We start from the raw sequence: 15,000 nt of genomic DNA, 5'->3' as shown, positions 1-15,000 counted from the left end.
ACCTGATTTCACTTTTCCTTGAATTGGCGGGAATTTTTTATTTTCTTTTTGTTACTAATGCTATGTATATCAATGGTGTTTTTTTTATTATAGATATTATAATTACCAGAATGTTATAGACATTAGTAACAGCAATATAAGATAATGTAAAATATTCATATAAATCAAGGAAAAGGGTAAACAGGCGAGGCAGGCAGTACTCATAATTAGTACTTAGTGCAAATGTATGTGTAAAAACAATTAACAAAGTAAACTCACAGTGGGCATGGCATGTACGTATATGCCATGCCTGTTGGATTTGGGTTAAGAATGTGTAATATCACCTTCCCTCTTGGTCATGTAGTTTCACTGTAACCAATTCAAGTATCTTTCAGAGTTTATCAGAGACAAAGCATAAACCTTGGGGCACTTTCATTATCAAGCAGAGAATAACAGTTATAATGTTCAGTTCCATTCCTTGCCATATGATTTACTTGTGATTCAAGCAACATGAGACCTCTGTTTATGTAAAATTATTTAATTTCTTATCTAACTGAAGTATCTTAATCGAATGCCATCAGGGAAAGCATGTACATGAATGGCATATCCACACTGAGTTTAGTTTATTAATATTGATTACACAAAGATAGCTCCACAAGCGCTTAGGCACCAAATGAATCAATTACTAATCCTTCCTATGTCACCTGTTTATCTTTCTCCTTGGCATTTGGGAATATTTATTTTTGTTTCATATTGCTATTTGTTTTGCTAATAACACTGTAATAATTATAATGTCCATGATATCAAAAATAATGGGATCACTATTAATAGCATTAAAAAAAACTTGTTTCCCAAAAACTCAAAGTTGGGGAAAATCAGGCGAATTCATGGAGACTACTGATTGCCTCCTAGTGACTTTGCACTTGTAGAGCCATCTATGTGTAGATACATTTCACAAAACCATACTAAACTGAACATTACATTTTCCTGATGGTATTCGGTTAATAGTGAGATTGACACTTTGAGAGGTCAGTCAATATCAATTTTATTTTATCATAATTATTTATCTTTAATATAGGCAATTATTGAATTTTCATAATATGATATTTGCTTATGACAAAGGCAATTTTTTTTATAACTTTCATTTTTAAAAAATTAAATGGTATGTGAATATCTCATTTCAGAATGAACTAATCATTCATTTTTCATGGATAATTTACAAGAAATTTCAACCATATATCATATTTTTCTCATTACAGCAAAAGACGATAAAGTGTAGATGATGCCATATAGATAATTATGAATGCAGTTTGTTTGTTAAGTTGCTTATTTAATTATGTGATATTCAGGAGAAAAAGAACATAGAAATTTGAAACACAGATTATTTCAGTGGATATTATATTAGCTATAATGTTGTACAGGATATTTGCTTGTGAAAAATATGATTAAGTTCTCAACATCAGAATCTAAAAGGATAACTGCCATCACCTTAAACAATAAAGTAACAAGGTTTTACAGTGAATGAATCTGACCATGACTTTTTTTTCTTTCCTTTTTTTCTTTTAAGGACAATTAAAGGCTAAAAATAAAATAACATACTAAATCTGAAAGTTTAAGTTAAAAGTTATAGCATAAGGTGGAGTGAGGATTAGAAAAGAGGACCCTTGGAATTTCATTACAGACCAGTTAACTGTACAGTGGAAACACTCCATATAAGGAGCCACAGAAATTCTAAGATACATTGGCAGTAGGTTAAATGTAGAAAGTCTGTCGAAAAGAAAAGTTTTTATTTTTTTCTAATGAGAGGACTGGGAGAGATAAGCAATAAAAGGAGTAACAAAAAGAAATAAGACTGAAATTCTTTTTAAGAAAGTTAAATGTGAAAATCTTAAATAATCTGGTAACTTAAAAGTAATCCCCATATATATATTTTGCAGTTTGTAAGTTAAAATACAAAAACAAAACTGGTGGTAAATATGTTCAAAATGGAAGTCGGATGATGCAGATACAGCAAATAGATTGAAGAATATACTGAAGGCTTTTTTTTTATGGATGAGGATGACACTAATAATTTTCCCAAGCCAGTGAAAGAAAAGATTATTCAGGATGTGTTAGAAAATAATAGCATATAGACCAGATGAGACTAATCCAATGATACTAAAAAGGTCTACTGCAGTGCTCAAAATATCAATGTATGGGCTTACTTTGTTTAAGAAGAGTGTGGATGGTGTAAATGTTGAAGATAATGATAACAAATATACAAAAGTAAGGGTCTCACCAGCTACTGCAAAACTTGCATCTTCAATGGCATATATCTTAATTGGTTGATCTAGTTCCACATGGCTTGCTGCTTCGATTCACACAGGATTCAGTCTCGCACAGGAATTATTCTGTAAATATTTGGATTTATAGAAATAGTAAAAGCTATGTGACCACAAGGCATGTATCACAGTGGGCCAATAAAAATTACCAATACCATATACTAGTATACAAAAAAATAAAAAGTATTTAAAAAGAGTGTGAAGATAATGATACTCAATTACTAGTATAAATATAATAAAGTACTTTAGCTGCTGCAAAACTTGCATCTTCAGTGGCATGAATCTGAACTGGCTGATCAAGTTCTACATGCCTTGTTGCTTTGATTCACACAAGATTCCATCACACACGGAAATTACTCTGTAAATATTTGGATTTATGGAAAGAGTAAAAGCTATGTGACCATATGGCATGTTCCACAATGGGCCAATAATATTACTGATAACATATACTAGTTTACAAAAAATAAGTATAGCTTTCCTAAATGATTTGAGTAGGGAAATATCCTTTGTATATATTTTTGTATAAAAAAAATGTCTTTCTATTTTAGTCAATTATTTTCATCCTCTATGCAATAGATGGGCTATCATTCACTATATGCTTTGAGGAACTTTGGAAACATAATGGTAGAAAACTATGAACATTTTATATATACAGTTTATCATATGAAGTAGAATGGCTTTCTACAGCTATTTTCTCAAATTTCTTATCTAGTACAAAATAATGCTAAAAAAATTACTAATAGTCACTGGAAGTATAGACATAAGGAATGAATTATTTTCTGTATAACTGACAGGGTACCACACAAAATCAATGGGTAATATTTTTTTCAGATGCACAAAAGTAAATGGTAAACACACAATTGCCTTAGGGAGTTGAACACATTGGCTCTGTTACAACCTGGAACTTGTAATCACCAGGAACTGCCACTTCTAGACCATTCTTTAAGGATGGGGTAGCCCAAGATGTATGTGGTATTCCAGCTGCAAGGACACAATGATACACATAATGACATAGTTCACTTTCAAATTCTTCTATATATAAAAAAAAACATGAACTGAAAACAAACATCCTCACTGTACACTACACATAAATCAATATAACCAGATATATTTATCTATAGTGTAGATGTTTAAATTTTAGTACATACACTCAAGGGTGTGATCTGAACAGTCTTACCTTAGTGAGTCCACGGATGAAGTTTCCAGCTGTATGGATTTCCTATTGGCTACATTCAATTTTGATGTTCATAGTTCTTTAAAAATGTATCAACTCAGATGGTATATCTGAAATAAAGGTAAATATAGCATTAAATATAATAAATGGTTTACATATAGAACAATGGCTCCTATGTAATATTATCTTAGTGAAAACTGTTATTCCAGTTGGGTAATATTCATGTTTTGAAACTGTTTAAATTTTTCTCTTTAGTGATAAACTATCACCCTGTTTTAAGCAATCCTGCTGCTTTATGTGTTTAACAGGTAGGAAATTAATCTTAAATACATGTGGTTTTCATCTTTAAAGTAGTTATATGACTTCTGAGTGAGAGAGAAAAAAGTCACATAAAATGAAAAATGAATCAGTTTAGAAAACAACTGTGCATCATCACCACCACCACCTGCTTCACCCTAATTCTAAAAATGCCAGTAAATGTTAATCCAGTAAATTGAAATATACTAATTATATGTGGTTTTCACTCCAACAAAGATCATCAATCCTCCTCCCTGTACTTTCTGAAAAACGAGATTAAAGACCTTCCTGGCAACAAATCATAAAACCAGGAACTGATCTAAGCTGCACCTTGCCATAATATCCGTAGACGAGATGTGTTGGCCTTTGCTGGTGCACGGGATGCCAAGGCGACCTCTTAATAATGCATGAGTATGATGTGGGTCTTCGGACTGTAGGCCTTCTGTTACGTGTCATGGCGAGTGTTCCTTGGATTAGGATGAATCATAAATAATAGAATTACAAGAAATGGTCCCATTTTGGAGTCATTGTGAATGTCTTCTAAACATTCACCTAAAAGAAAACATAGTTACAGTATGCTCAAATAATTATCGCAATTTTCTTTTTAAAGGCTGAACTATAAAGAACAAACACAAAATATATACCACATTTCATTACCCGTCGTTGATTTTGTTTCCTCCTGTTGCAGTGAGCGTGTGACTTTCCAATCCATCTTTCATCGTTTATCAGGTTTTGGACTATTCTATATTCCCTTATCTTCAGTGATTAGAATTCGCAGGAACGGGAAGGTGCTGCCCCCTATCGGCTTGGGGCGGAACTACCATACCCAGATGTCATGGCTTTCAGGGAAGATCTTTATACCCAGAAGCCTACGGTGAGTTTGATAAAATTGTGCGAGGCCCGACCCGGTGAATATTCATATATATAGACATGCACATACACAAAAATGAAACCATATCTATCTAAATCATATATATATATACACACATTTAACTATATATCTGTCTTGTAGATATGCATGTCTAAACTAACAGATATACGTTTATTTCTGTGTATAAACATGTCTGTCTAGTGAATATTCATTGGGTCGGGTATCGCACGACTTTAACAAACCGGCGCTGCCAGTCTTGGTATCTATGGAAGATGATGGTGCGAAAGTCCTTTACTACAGCCGCTCAGGCTGTAGTAATTGAGTTCACAGAAAGCCGTTATGTGGTACAGGTGTGAGCATTTCACGATCTCATCTTAAGGGGTGTAATGAGGAAGCTCGGTAAAAAGGAAAAAAAAAAAAAAAAACATAGGAAACAAAATCCAGTCTATATTGATTTTATTTCGGTACATAATACGCTCTTGCAACCATAATCAGTAAAATTGTATGTGTAATTTTTCATAATACCTTCGCATAACCGATCGCGATTTTGGCCTCGATGGATTCCTATCACCCTCTAGCACACATAGAGGAATCCCCCCCCTCCCCCTCGACATACTTGGCACCGATAGAAGAGGAGGGCATGGAAGGTACCAGGGAAATTGCGGGGTAAACTAACATCATGAAGATATTACTATACTGTTAAATGCAGAAGGCTTCTGCAACCCCCACCCAGCAAAAGCTAAGAATCCTTCATGTGTTCACGGCAGGGTAGAGCGTCGGACAGATTAGGCATCAGGCCGCTCAGGCGCTCTACATATCGGTCATGCAGAGCCCCATGCATTAGAAAAGTGACTGATTCTGTGTATATTATTCATATTTTACCCTGGTATCGGGGCCAAAAGTGTTACTAATGTGAGGGGGGAGGGGTCCGCAGCATAATTTCGATATATTTGGACAGTCGGTTATGCAAAGTACCTTTCAACGAAATTGTAGTTTAAATCCGTTTTTGGTAGATCACGGAAACTACTCTTCTTCTTTATGGTTTGCGAAGTTCTAGCTTCGCCCGGGCCTTCTAAATATGGCCCGGCCTGTGTCAGCTTTTTACGGCTGTCTCATTGAGTTGTCTGACACTCGGTGCTTACCGTGGCGGCGGGATTGCCAGCAGGCGCTCCTGCCGCCATGGTGTAAGCATTTCGCATTGCGCGGCTATTGTGGGCGGTCCCTGTCTCAGGAATTGTGTATGGTCACAATGTTCTAGGTAGTGGACTAGTGTGGCGTTCGGCTCGCCGCAGTGCTTGCAGCACCTTTCATCGCGTTCGATTGTTGGGATAATCTGCCATGCACAGTGGTAACCTAGGCGCATTCTGTGAAGAATGACTTCGGTACCTCTGTTGCTTACTTCAGAGAGTGCCAGTGGTTCATAGCCTGTGGCGTCTGAGTACCAGCTGGCCGAGGGGGAGGTTCTCATTTCCTCTCTGTGGAGCTGACGTAGGAAGGTACGACCGACCAAGGCACACTTCTCCATTTTCGGCTCGGTTTTATCGTCATGGGATTTGGGGGCATACCCCTGCCAGCGACGGCTAGTCTGTCAGCAAGCTCGTTCCCTCTGATGCCGATGTGGCTTGGGACCCAGTTGATGATAATTCTTCTACCCTGAGCAAGAATTCTCTGTGCCATTGTGAAAATCGTGGTCAGTAGGTAGATGTTGTCTGTGGGTGAGCTGTGCTGAAGACAGTCAATGGTTGCCCTGGAGTCTGTGTGTATGACCACGTGTCCTTCCCTTAGGGACGCGTGGCCTAGGGCTCCCATGATTGCAACTGCCTCTGCCTGTAGCGAGGAGGCGTTGTCTGTTACCCTCGTGGATCGCGTGGCATCCCTTGCTGCAAAGCCGGCGCCTGCAGTGTGGCTCAAGAGATCGACCGATCCATCCGTGTAGTATGTTCTACTACCCGGAGGAGTGATGGCTGCAATGACCCTGTGGGCTTCTGCCTTTAGGCTAGGCATGGGGTATAGGCTCTTTTTCATTGACAGGCTCATTATGTTGAACTCTATCAGGCTCAGTGCCCACGGCGGGGCTTCGGCAAAGTCGGGGTGGGGGGAGTCCATGCCCTTAGCGAAAAGCTGTTCTCTGAGCTGATGGCGTATCAACACCCTGGCTGTATGAGACAGCCAGGAGGCTGTTTGCAAAGAGCTCGTTGTCTTGTTCGAGGCGTTTGACTATTTTTTGTCTTAGGCTTGTGTTCCTGGGAGCCTGGATGACCTTTGACAGGAATTGTGTTGCCATTAGATCGATTCGTGAGTCCAGGGGGAGAAGGTTTGCCTCTATCAGGAGGTTGAGGACCTTCGTCCACCTCGGGGCACCCAGAATGATCCTGGCAGCTTCATTTTGGACTGTTTCTAATTTGTCTGTGTGCTTTTTCTTTGCGGCAATTAGAGCGACTGAGACATAGTCCACAATGGGCCGGACAGCATGTACATAGAATGATCTTAGTACTTTGTGTCTGGCCCCTATGCGTCTCCCAGTCATTGCTCTCATGATGGACAGTCTTGCTTTGGTTCGGTCAACCAGGTACTGGACCTCCTTCTGAAAGGAGAGGGTCCGGTCTATCCTTACCCCAAGGTATAGGTAGATCTGGACCCATTCTAATTCCACTCCCTGGATTTTCAGTCTTGTGCCTCGAACTCTCTGTCTCAGAGCCATGGCTTTGGATTTGGCTGCAGAGATCTTTAGTCCTGTCCTACAATACTCCTCTGACACGAGGTCCAGACAACGCTGGGCTTTATTCTGGTTTCGTGGTCCAGTGGAGGTGATAGCGAGATCCCTCTGGGAGGTTTATGTTGAGGATGCAGGACATTAAAGTGTTAAATAGGGCTGGACTGAGAACCCCACCCTGTGGCGTTCCATTTTCGAGCGGCATGTGCTGCGATAGGTGACCCTGGAATTTGACATTGGCAGTCCTGTTCCTGAAGTAGTCACCTATCCAAGCCAAGAGCTTTCCTCTAATTCCCTTCTGGATCAGGCTTTCCTGAATGGCAAGCGGGCTTGCCAGTTCAAAAGCCTTCTCCAGGTCAAGGAATACCACCACAGCTGGGCCCTTGCTGATTGTGCTTAAGAGCGTGGCTATACTGTGTGCTGTGCCCATGCCCCTTGTGAACCCGTGGAGGTGTTCGTGCGGGGGCCCCGTTGGAAACTACTCGTTGTATTTTTTTTTCAGCACTTGGGAGAGGCGTTCAGGATTTCGGCAACGCGATGTGCTATTTTACGTCATGGTTTAAACTTTGCCTGTCCAAACCTGAAAACCAACCTATTAGAGGTCAATTATGTGTTTATTGTGCTAATTATAATTTTATTCAATATATCATTATTATTATTTTAACCAGAGAAGCCTAGGCGTGCATATATTTTAAAACAGAAATGCAATAAATATATTTCTAAATCATTTTGTATCTAGAGATCAAAGAAACAAACCATGAACACAGATTATAATCGTTTCTGATAGTCACTGGAAATATCTGGAAACTTTTCACCTCGAATGCAATCTCAATTCATTTCTTCGATTTTATATATTGTCAATAGCATGTGTATATAAAGTTTGAACGTGTTTAACAGCTTTGATAGCAATGAATATTCTGAATTCAAAGACAAATCTCGTAAAGTGAATGAAATTTATTAAACATATTCATATAAAGATGATAAAAGCAAAATTATATGTCGTTACTGTACTCGGACGATGCGTATGAATAGCATTACCAGGGTAGGAGCTCCTCTATAGCGAGAATGACCACCTATATAATTTTAGGAAAACTCCATCATGGCAACGACCTTGTTAATATCTGTATATAGCTCCAAAGAAAGGATATTACCCGTGCTTTGACGGTGTGGCAAGGGTCTTTCATCTAAAGCCATTATACACAAGACTAGTAAGTTTTCCATGTAGATAAATAATAATAATAATAACAATAATAATAATAGTAGTGGTAGTAGTAGTAGTAGTAGTAGTAATAGTAGTAGTAGTGATGATGATAATAATAATAATAATAATAATAATAATAATAATAATAATAATAATAATAATAATAATAATAATAATAATAATAATGATAATAATAATAATAAATAGATGAGAATTTTTAAAAAGAATGAAGACGTGGCATAGTAGGCCATCTTACCGGACGCCGACCTTTGAGGGTGTTTAAAAAGTTAAGAGCTGGAAACTTCAACTCCCACAGAGTAATGAGCCAAAGGCTAGAATTCGACTTGGTCAGCCGAAACAAGCCGAAACAAAAGCCAAACAAATTGAAACTGAAGACCAAAATTGTAGGTTCCGGTTTAGTTAACGTTAATTCTGAGTACTGAAAAATGTGTTAATGTAATTCATAAATGAATCCGTGCAGTGTGCTCAGAATAAGAATCGAATCAATTATATATTTCCGCGGGTTACGAGGAAGATGTGAAAGAAAATTTTCATAATTTTGGCGATGTAATTTTTTCTAGACGATGCAGTTTTCTTAAGTTTAGTGACGAAATTTACAGCAAGAAAACATAGCTGTAGGATCCCAAGCCATGATTTCGTCCTTTTTCGGCGTTATTTTTTTCAACTTAACTATCTAATTACAGCAGAAAATGGAATTTGAACGATTCACTATTAACCAATACAGGAAATAAAGGAAAATCACAATAAAATGCGAATTTTCTATCTGATAACATGCATCATTTGCCCTTGTGCCCTTTCTGTGACATATCAGAACGCCCTGGAAGACGTTAATTCTTGAATATGTCTAGGTTGAAATCTTTACAAAAGGGGAAAAAAAAGAATTACAACAGTTAAATGCCGAACAAAACAAAGACGCTACCTGCTCTACCCAAAATACCAAGCGCATTGGTATTTTGCCTTCTGAACGGCAATTCCCTGCTTCTTAGATTTTCATTAATTTACATGTCAATCCCGTCTCCAGCCTGAACGTTTAATTCATTGCTTACGGCATTATTGGCGTGTATGTAAATATCGTACACATCCACGTATGGTATATTCTAATGATCATTTTCATGTACGGATACACATATTTATGTCTGTGTACATATCACACGTACGAGAATTGTCGCAACGTAAATATGCACACAATAATAAATACACAAAACACCTATTTTTTACGCTTTTTTCACACCGGAATTAATGAAAAGTTGTTTAAGACCTCCGAAGAAGCGACAGCCGTCACCAATAAATCCCTACAAAGCTGAACAGCAACTTCTACATCGAATTCACTTTTTTTTTTTTTTTTTTCATTTCTTTCGTCATGTGAACCTACCAGCATAATTTAAAATGTCTAATGAACCGTTATTTTAGTGCTCTAGACTTAAATTAACCCAGAGGGCTGCCGGGAATGACATGTACTGTTTGCAATGTCCATTACGATATAAGTTAATTAATTGTGTTGACACAGATGACTCCGTGTCACGGAGTTAATTACTAGTCCTACTTACATCAGCTGTTTTTTCTTTTCCCTGAATTTTGGATTTTCTCTATTGATAATAGTATTCTAATGACACTAATATAATGCCAGTTATAATAATAACAATATAACTATCAAGACAATTAGAAACGAATCCCGAAAATAATAATAATAATAATAAATGGGAAATTAGGTGGCCACAAAACAAAAGTAGACCCTAAGTGGATATTACATTTATGGTACTGACCCGGCGGCAGTGGGTTATCAACATTTTCCATTTACTCCTTGTTGAGAAAAGAGATCGTGATATTTATTCTCTTATACAAGACAAATTATATATGATTGGTGTTAAATGCATGACTTCCTTCTTTTCAACTCTTTTAAGCTTTTGAAGAAGGGATTTGAGCATCTCGGATGTTATTTATCTCTAGTAGATAAATAATTCACATTTATTACATTTTGAAATTAGTTCTTTATTTTGTATCTTAGAGTATTAATTCTCCGAAACTGCTATCCATTCATATATTTTATACGTGTTGTATATAATTTTGTCCCTATTTACTCACTTGTAACACACACACACACACACACACACACACACACACACACACACACACACACACACACACACACACACACACACACACACACACACAAACACACACACACACAGACACACACACAACAAGCATAATAATAGTCTGCTGGCATGACTTTAACGTAAGTTACTCCACCTTGTGAATAAATAAGCCACGTCATGATTGGCTACTGTTGATGATTTCTCCTCGGCTGCGCATGTTGCTGTTACGTTACGATGCGGTTTCCATGCACTTATGCAGGTGAGAGATGGGTTTTGTTGTTGTTGTTGTTGTAGTGATTAGGAAATGTCTTTATTCCAGGTCGTCCTTCGCTAATCCTCTTCTTTAATGCGGTTCCAAAAATTATCATCATTTTTTTATTATATATATATTTTTTTAAAGATTATCGCCAGTCATTGTCATTTTCAGGTTATTGTTATTACTTTCAGCGTCGATGATAATATTTTTTTATTACTATTTTTGAAAATAAAAATACCAGTAACATGGTAAATAGTCATCATCATAAGTTAATTACATATATATACATTTACTGTTTATCCGTTATATTTGACACACACACAAAAATCCTGTTTAAATGTCAAAGATAAGAACTGACAGATATGAAAAATAATAATTAATATCGCAGTTTGACCTCACTCTCAGGCAGCACGAATCCAACAAAACTGTAGGGCGGAGTTTCATAGCAAGAGGGGGCGGAGCTTCTATAGAGGGGGCGGAGTCATGCATTACATGCGAAGAACGAATATTTATAGGCCCGCAGAACGTCTTTTTAGTCAGTTATCTCCAGGTCTTTGAGGGGTTACTGTCAGAAGGTGATAGGAGACTGCACTGACGTTTCATCTGACTCTTAGAAAAGGTGAGAAAAGGAGAAATCATAATATTCCTCCTGACTTTGTTATATTTATGAAATATTTTGTTTGTGAAACATAATGTATATATGATTCATATATACGCGTGTCTGAATATATATGTATTGATAGGTATGTACATGAGATTTGCATAGGATACAATGCGTATAGCTACGAGGAATTATTTTTATGTAAGAAATAATGCTCGTTTATTCGGCAGATAAATTTAAATAATCACTTTTGAGACGAAGCTTTAGCCCACTCTTAAAAATCGCGAGCAAGCATACGATTAACAGCAATGGTTCGTAAAGATGAAAACAAATAAGTAAAATTATATAAGATAATAGCATAACGTTCGTCATAGGCGGGAATATAATGATTATGGCGTAATATCCAAGGGCATTTGATATCGCTATTCTAACGACCGAGAATAGTAAGGTCGATGACGAATGAAATATTTACCGAATAAAGATCAAGCTTATAAACAGTCGTAACTAAATTAAAGGCGTTTACTATATCACGTGAATATATCTGTGGTAAGTCGGGGTTTCTCTGTTATAAAACATTCAACACTCAACAATAGATGGTTTTTGTTTTATTTTGGCAATGGACAGTAAGCGAAACATTAGTAAAGTTATAAGAGAAAGTTTTGAGGCATTAAGTTGTAAGGATTGGATGTTAAAGTTTGAATATATAGTTTCAGGTTACAAACGCAATACAAAAGCAAGAGTTCTAACCTGAAATTATAGAATAAGGCAGATACATGAATCACCAAAAATCGTTATAAAAGTAAAGTCGTAGGAAAAGTCAATTATTTGAAACTCAAGACCTCGTCACTAAACCAAACTGTTAGTTAAAGCTACAAAGATAGATAAATAGAGAAATAAATAACAGAAAAACATACACATGACTACAATAGAGTGATAGATAATGCAAAACCTCCCCAAGTAATTAAAAACCCGCCATACAGTTAGATTTAGCCTCCCAAAATAAAAAGGGCGAAGCAGACCCACCAATCCTTTGTCTCCTCCCAACAGAGAAACCCCGACGCCGCCGATCACGTGACCCATCCTCGCTTTCCCGCCATGACGCTAGACTTCTTGATCAATCCTAACGTAGTCGTGAAGCCTCTGAGACCTGTGTGGTACACCATCGCCCAGGTGTCGTTGCCTCTCGGTACCAAGGAGATAGACGCGGTGCAGCTGGCTTCGGCGCTGGCCATCATATTCCGCGTTCAGATCATGTTGTACGATGTCTTTAACCGGTCGTCCAAGCGTGGCAGGTTAGTTGTTTTAGGAGAGTTTTTTTTTTTTATTGTGGTTTGTTTTTAACGTGTTTGTTTCGGTCTCTTTATTTCCCTTATCCCTTTCTTCTCCTCTCTTTTTTTCCTCTATATGATTCTATTCTGTTCCTTCACGTCTCGATATTTTATCCTTCAACTTCCGCCTTTGTCCCCCTACCCTCTTCATCTTCCTCGTCCTCCCTCATTTTCCTCCTCTTCTTTCTTCAACGTGAACCCACATGCCTTCCTTACCACACAATCCCCATCCCCCAATACCCTGCCGCCTCCTCTCCCTCCCTCCCTCCCGCTTCTCCAACCTTTCCTTCACCCTTCCTCCTTCCCCTCCCCTCCTCCCAACACGCATGAAACCCCAAAGGACCAAGCAAAGACCAGCCAAGCCATGGGTTCCCGCGACGTAGGAGCCGAAACAGGCACCCTGCAGTTCACGTACTCCTACCCGATGTACGAAGTCGACGAACCCGACGGGACTAAGAATACCATCGCTCTCAACTCCATCGCCATCGGCCTCATTCTCTTCCTGGAGACGCTGCTCGACGAGGGCCCTGCGACCAGCACGTCTAGGGGCAGGGCTGAGAGGTATACTGTGAAGGGGGGCACTGGGATCAGAGGGTGAGAGGGATGGGAGAGCATGAGGGGAAGAGAGAGGGAGAGAGAAGGGTCGCAGTTAGAGAGGGGGAGAAAGAGGGGTGAGAGAGGGGGGAGGGATGGGGGAGGGAAAGAGATGGATCACAGTGAGAAAGGGGGAGAAAGAGGGATGGGAGAGCATGAGTGGAAGAGATAGGGAGAGAGGGGGGGAAAACAGGAATGAGAGAGGGAGAAGGAGGGATGGGAGAGGGGAAAGAGAGATGGAAGTGAGAGAGGGGGAGAAAGAAGGATGAAAGGGAGCAGAGGAGAAAAAGGTAAAAGGGATGAGAGAGGAGGTGGGGGAGAGAGGGAGAGAGAGAGAGAGAGATGGGTGTGAGAGAGAAGGGGAGACTGTATAGCATAGGGAATGGGGTGGAGAGAAATAAAAAAGAGAAATATTGATGTGAAAGATGAAGAGAAAAAAAATGGGAGAGACGGAGAGAGAGAGAAAATTGGTAAAAGGGATGTAAGAGAAGAAAAAATACAAAACCTGGAGAAATGAAACGTGAGAAGATGAGAGAGGGAAAGAGGATGGGAGAGGACCAGAAATACAAAGGGAAGGAGGGTTATGTTAAAAAGATAACAACAAAGGCAATGATAACAATGTCAGTAGTGCTAAGGAAAATCACAGGTAAGTTACTTTACTTTTTGAAGAACGAATCCCATCTGATACTGCGTGTATTTATTTATGTGTGTTTTAACAGTTCTCGTTTATTTTCTTTTATGGGCAGTATATATGAGACTGATAAAGGAAGATATAATTTATCTATTAAACTTTAATTTCATAATTCTTCTTGGGTTAGAAGTCTAATCGTTTCAACATCAGCATATTCATCGCACTAAAATCTCCCTGTTCGTCATAAATCAAACATTTCTTTCAAATTAGTATACAGATTCTACACAGGGACACCAGTCATAAAAAAAAAAACGCAGATGCTCCTTCCTGAATAAACATATCCTCTTAATTCGAATACCTCCCACCCCCCACCCACCCACCCCTCCCAACCCCTCCAAATCCCGTTTCCTTCGCCAGGAGCATCCAGGAGGACCAGCTGGAGATCTTCCGGCAGATCGAGGACAACATCAGCAGTCTGGGCGTGGACGGGCGTGCGTGCATCCTCAGGTTCATTTGCGAGATGCAGACCAACAGGTTCTCCAGGGCATCCCTCTTCGGCGAGCTCTTCACTCTGCTCTTCACGTGAGGCCTGATGCTGAGCGGGTTTTTCTAATGATAGTTGATTTTTGTAGTTTTTTTTTTTTTTGAAGGGGGGTAGTATTTTTAATGTTTGTTTTATTATTGATGTGGTGACGCTTAGCAGTAGCATCAATCACAAAATAAACTATTTTTGGTTCATTATGTAGTCTTATGGTACATAGCAACAGTACCTAAAAGACTGGTTATTGTTATTTTTGTTATTATTACCGTCTTTCTGCCTCTCCCACATTCATATTCCTAAGACTCATTACCGACGACATTCGTTTTTTTGCTTTATTTTGATCCCTCTGACCCCGCCTCCCGCGTCCTCCCTCAGA

The 15,000-nt window shown here is 38.6% G+C and overlaps 1 protein-coding gene and 1 long non-coding RNA gene across 2 annotated transcripts in view; one reads left to right on the top strand and one right to left on the bottom strand.

The window, feature by feature from the left end:
* LOC125042668 overlaps positions 1 to 4,572 on the bottom strand; it is a 5,572-nt gene extending 1,000 nt beyond the window's left edge. The window contains exons 1-5 of the long non-coding RNA XR_007116368.1: positions 4,429 to 4,572; positions 4,102 to 4,238; positions 3,478 to 3,584; positions 3,159 to 3,281; positions 2,258 to 2,369 (exon numbers count right to left, since the gene is read on the bottom strand). This is a non-coding gene — a long non-coding RNA (uncharacterized LOC125042668). The remainder of the gene's footprint in view (positions 1 to 2,257; positions 2,370 to 3,158; positions 3,282 to 3,477; positions 3,585 to 4,101; positions 4,239 to 4,428) is intronic.
* An 8,650-nt stretch (positions 4,573 to 13,222) lies between these two features.
* The window catches only part of LOC125042426, a 2,126-nt gene continuing 348 nt past the window's right edge, over positions 13,223 to 15,000 (top strand). The window contains exons 1-3 of the mRNA XM_047638058.1: positions 13,223 to 13,452; positions 14,501 to 14,665; position 15,000. The exon at position 15,000 is cut by the window's right edge and continues 348 nt beyond it. Of these exons, the coding sequence (XP_047494014.1) occupies positions 13,223 to 13,452; positions 14,501 to 14,665; position 15,000 (396 nt within the window). The remainder of the gene's footprint in view (positions 13,453 to 14,500; positions 14,666 to 14,999) is intronic.

The sequence above is a fragment of the Penaeus chinensis genome, chromosome 32, assembly GCF_019202785.1.
Source record: "Penaeus chinensis breed Huanghai No. 1 chromosome 32, ASM1920278v2, whole genome shotgun sequence".
NCBI classification, from domain to species: domain Eukaryota; kingdom Metazoa; phylum Arthropoda; class Malacostraca; order Decapoda; family Penaeidae; genus Penaeus; species Penaeus chinensis.
Note: the sequence above shows the minus strand (reverse complement) of the source record. Positions and strands in the feature narration are given on the sequence as shown.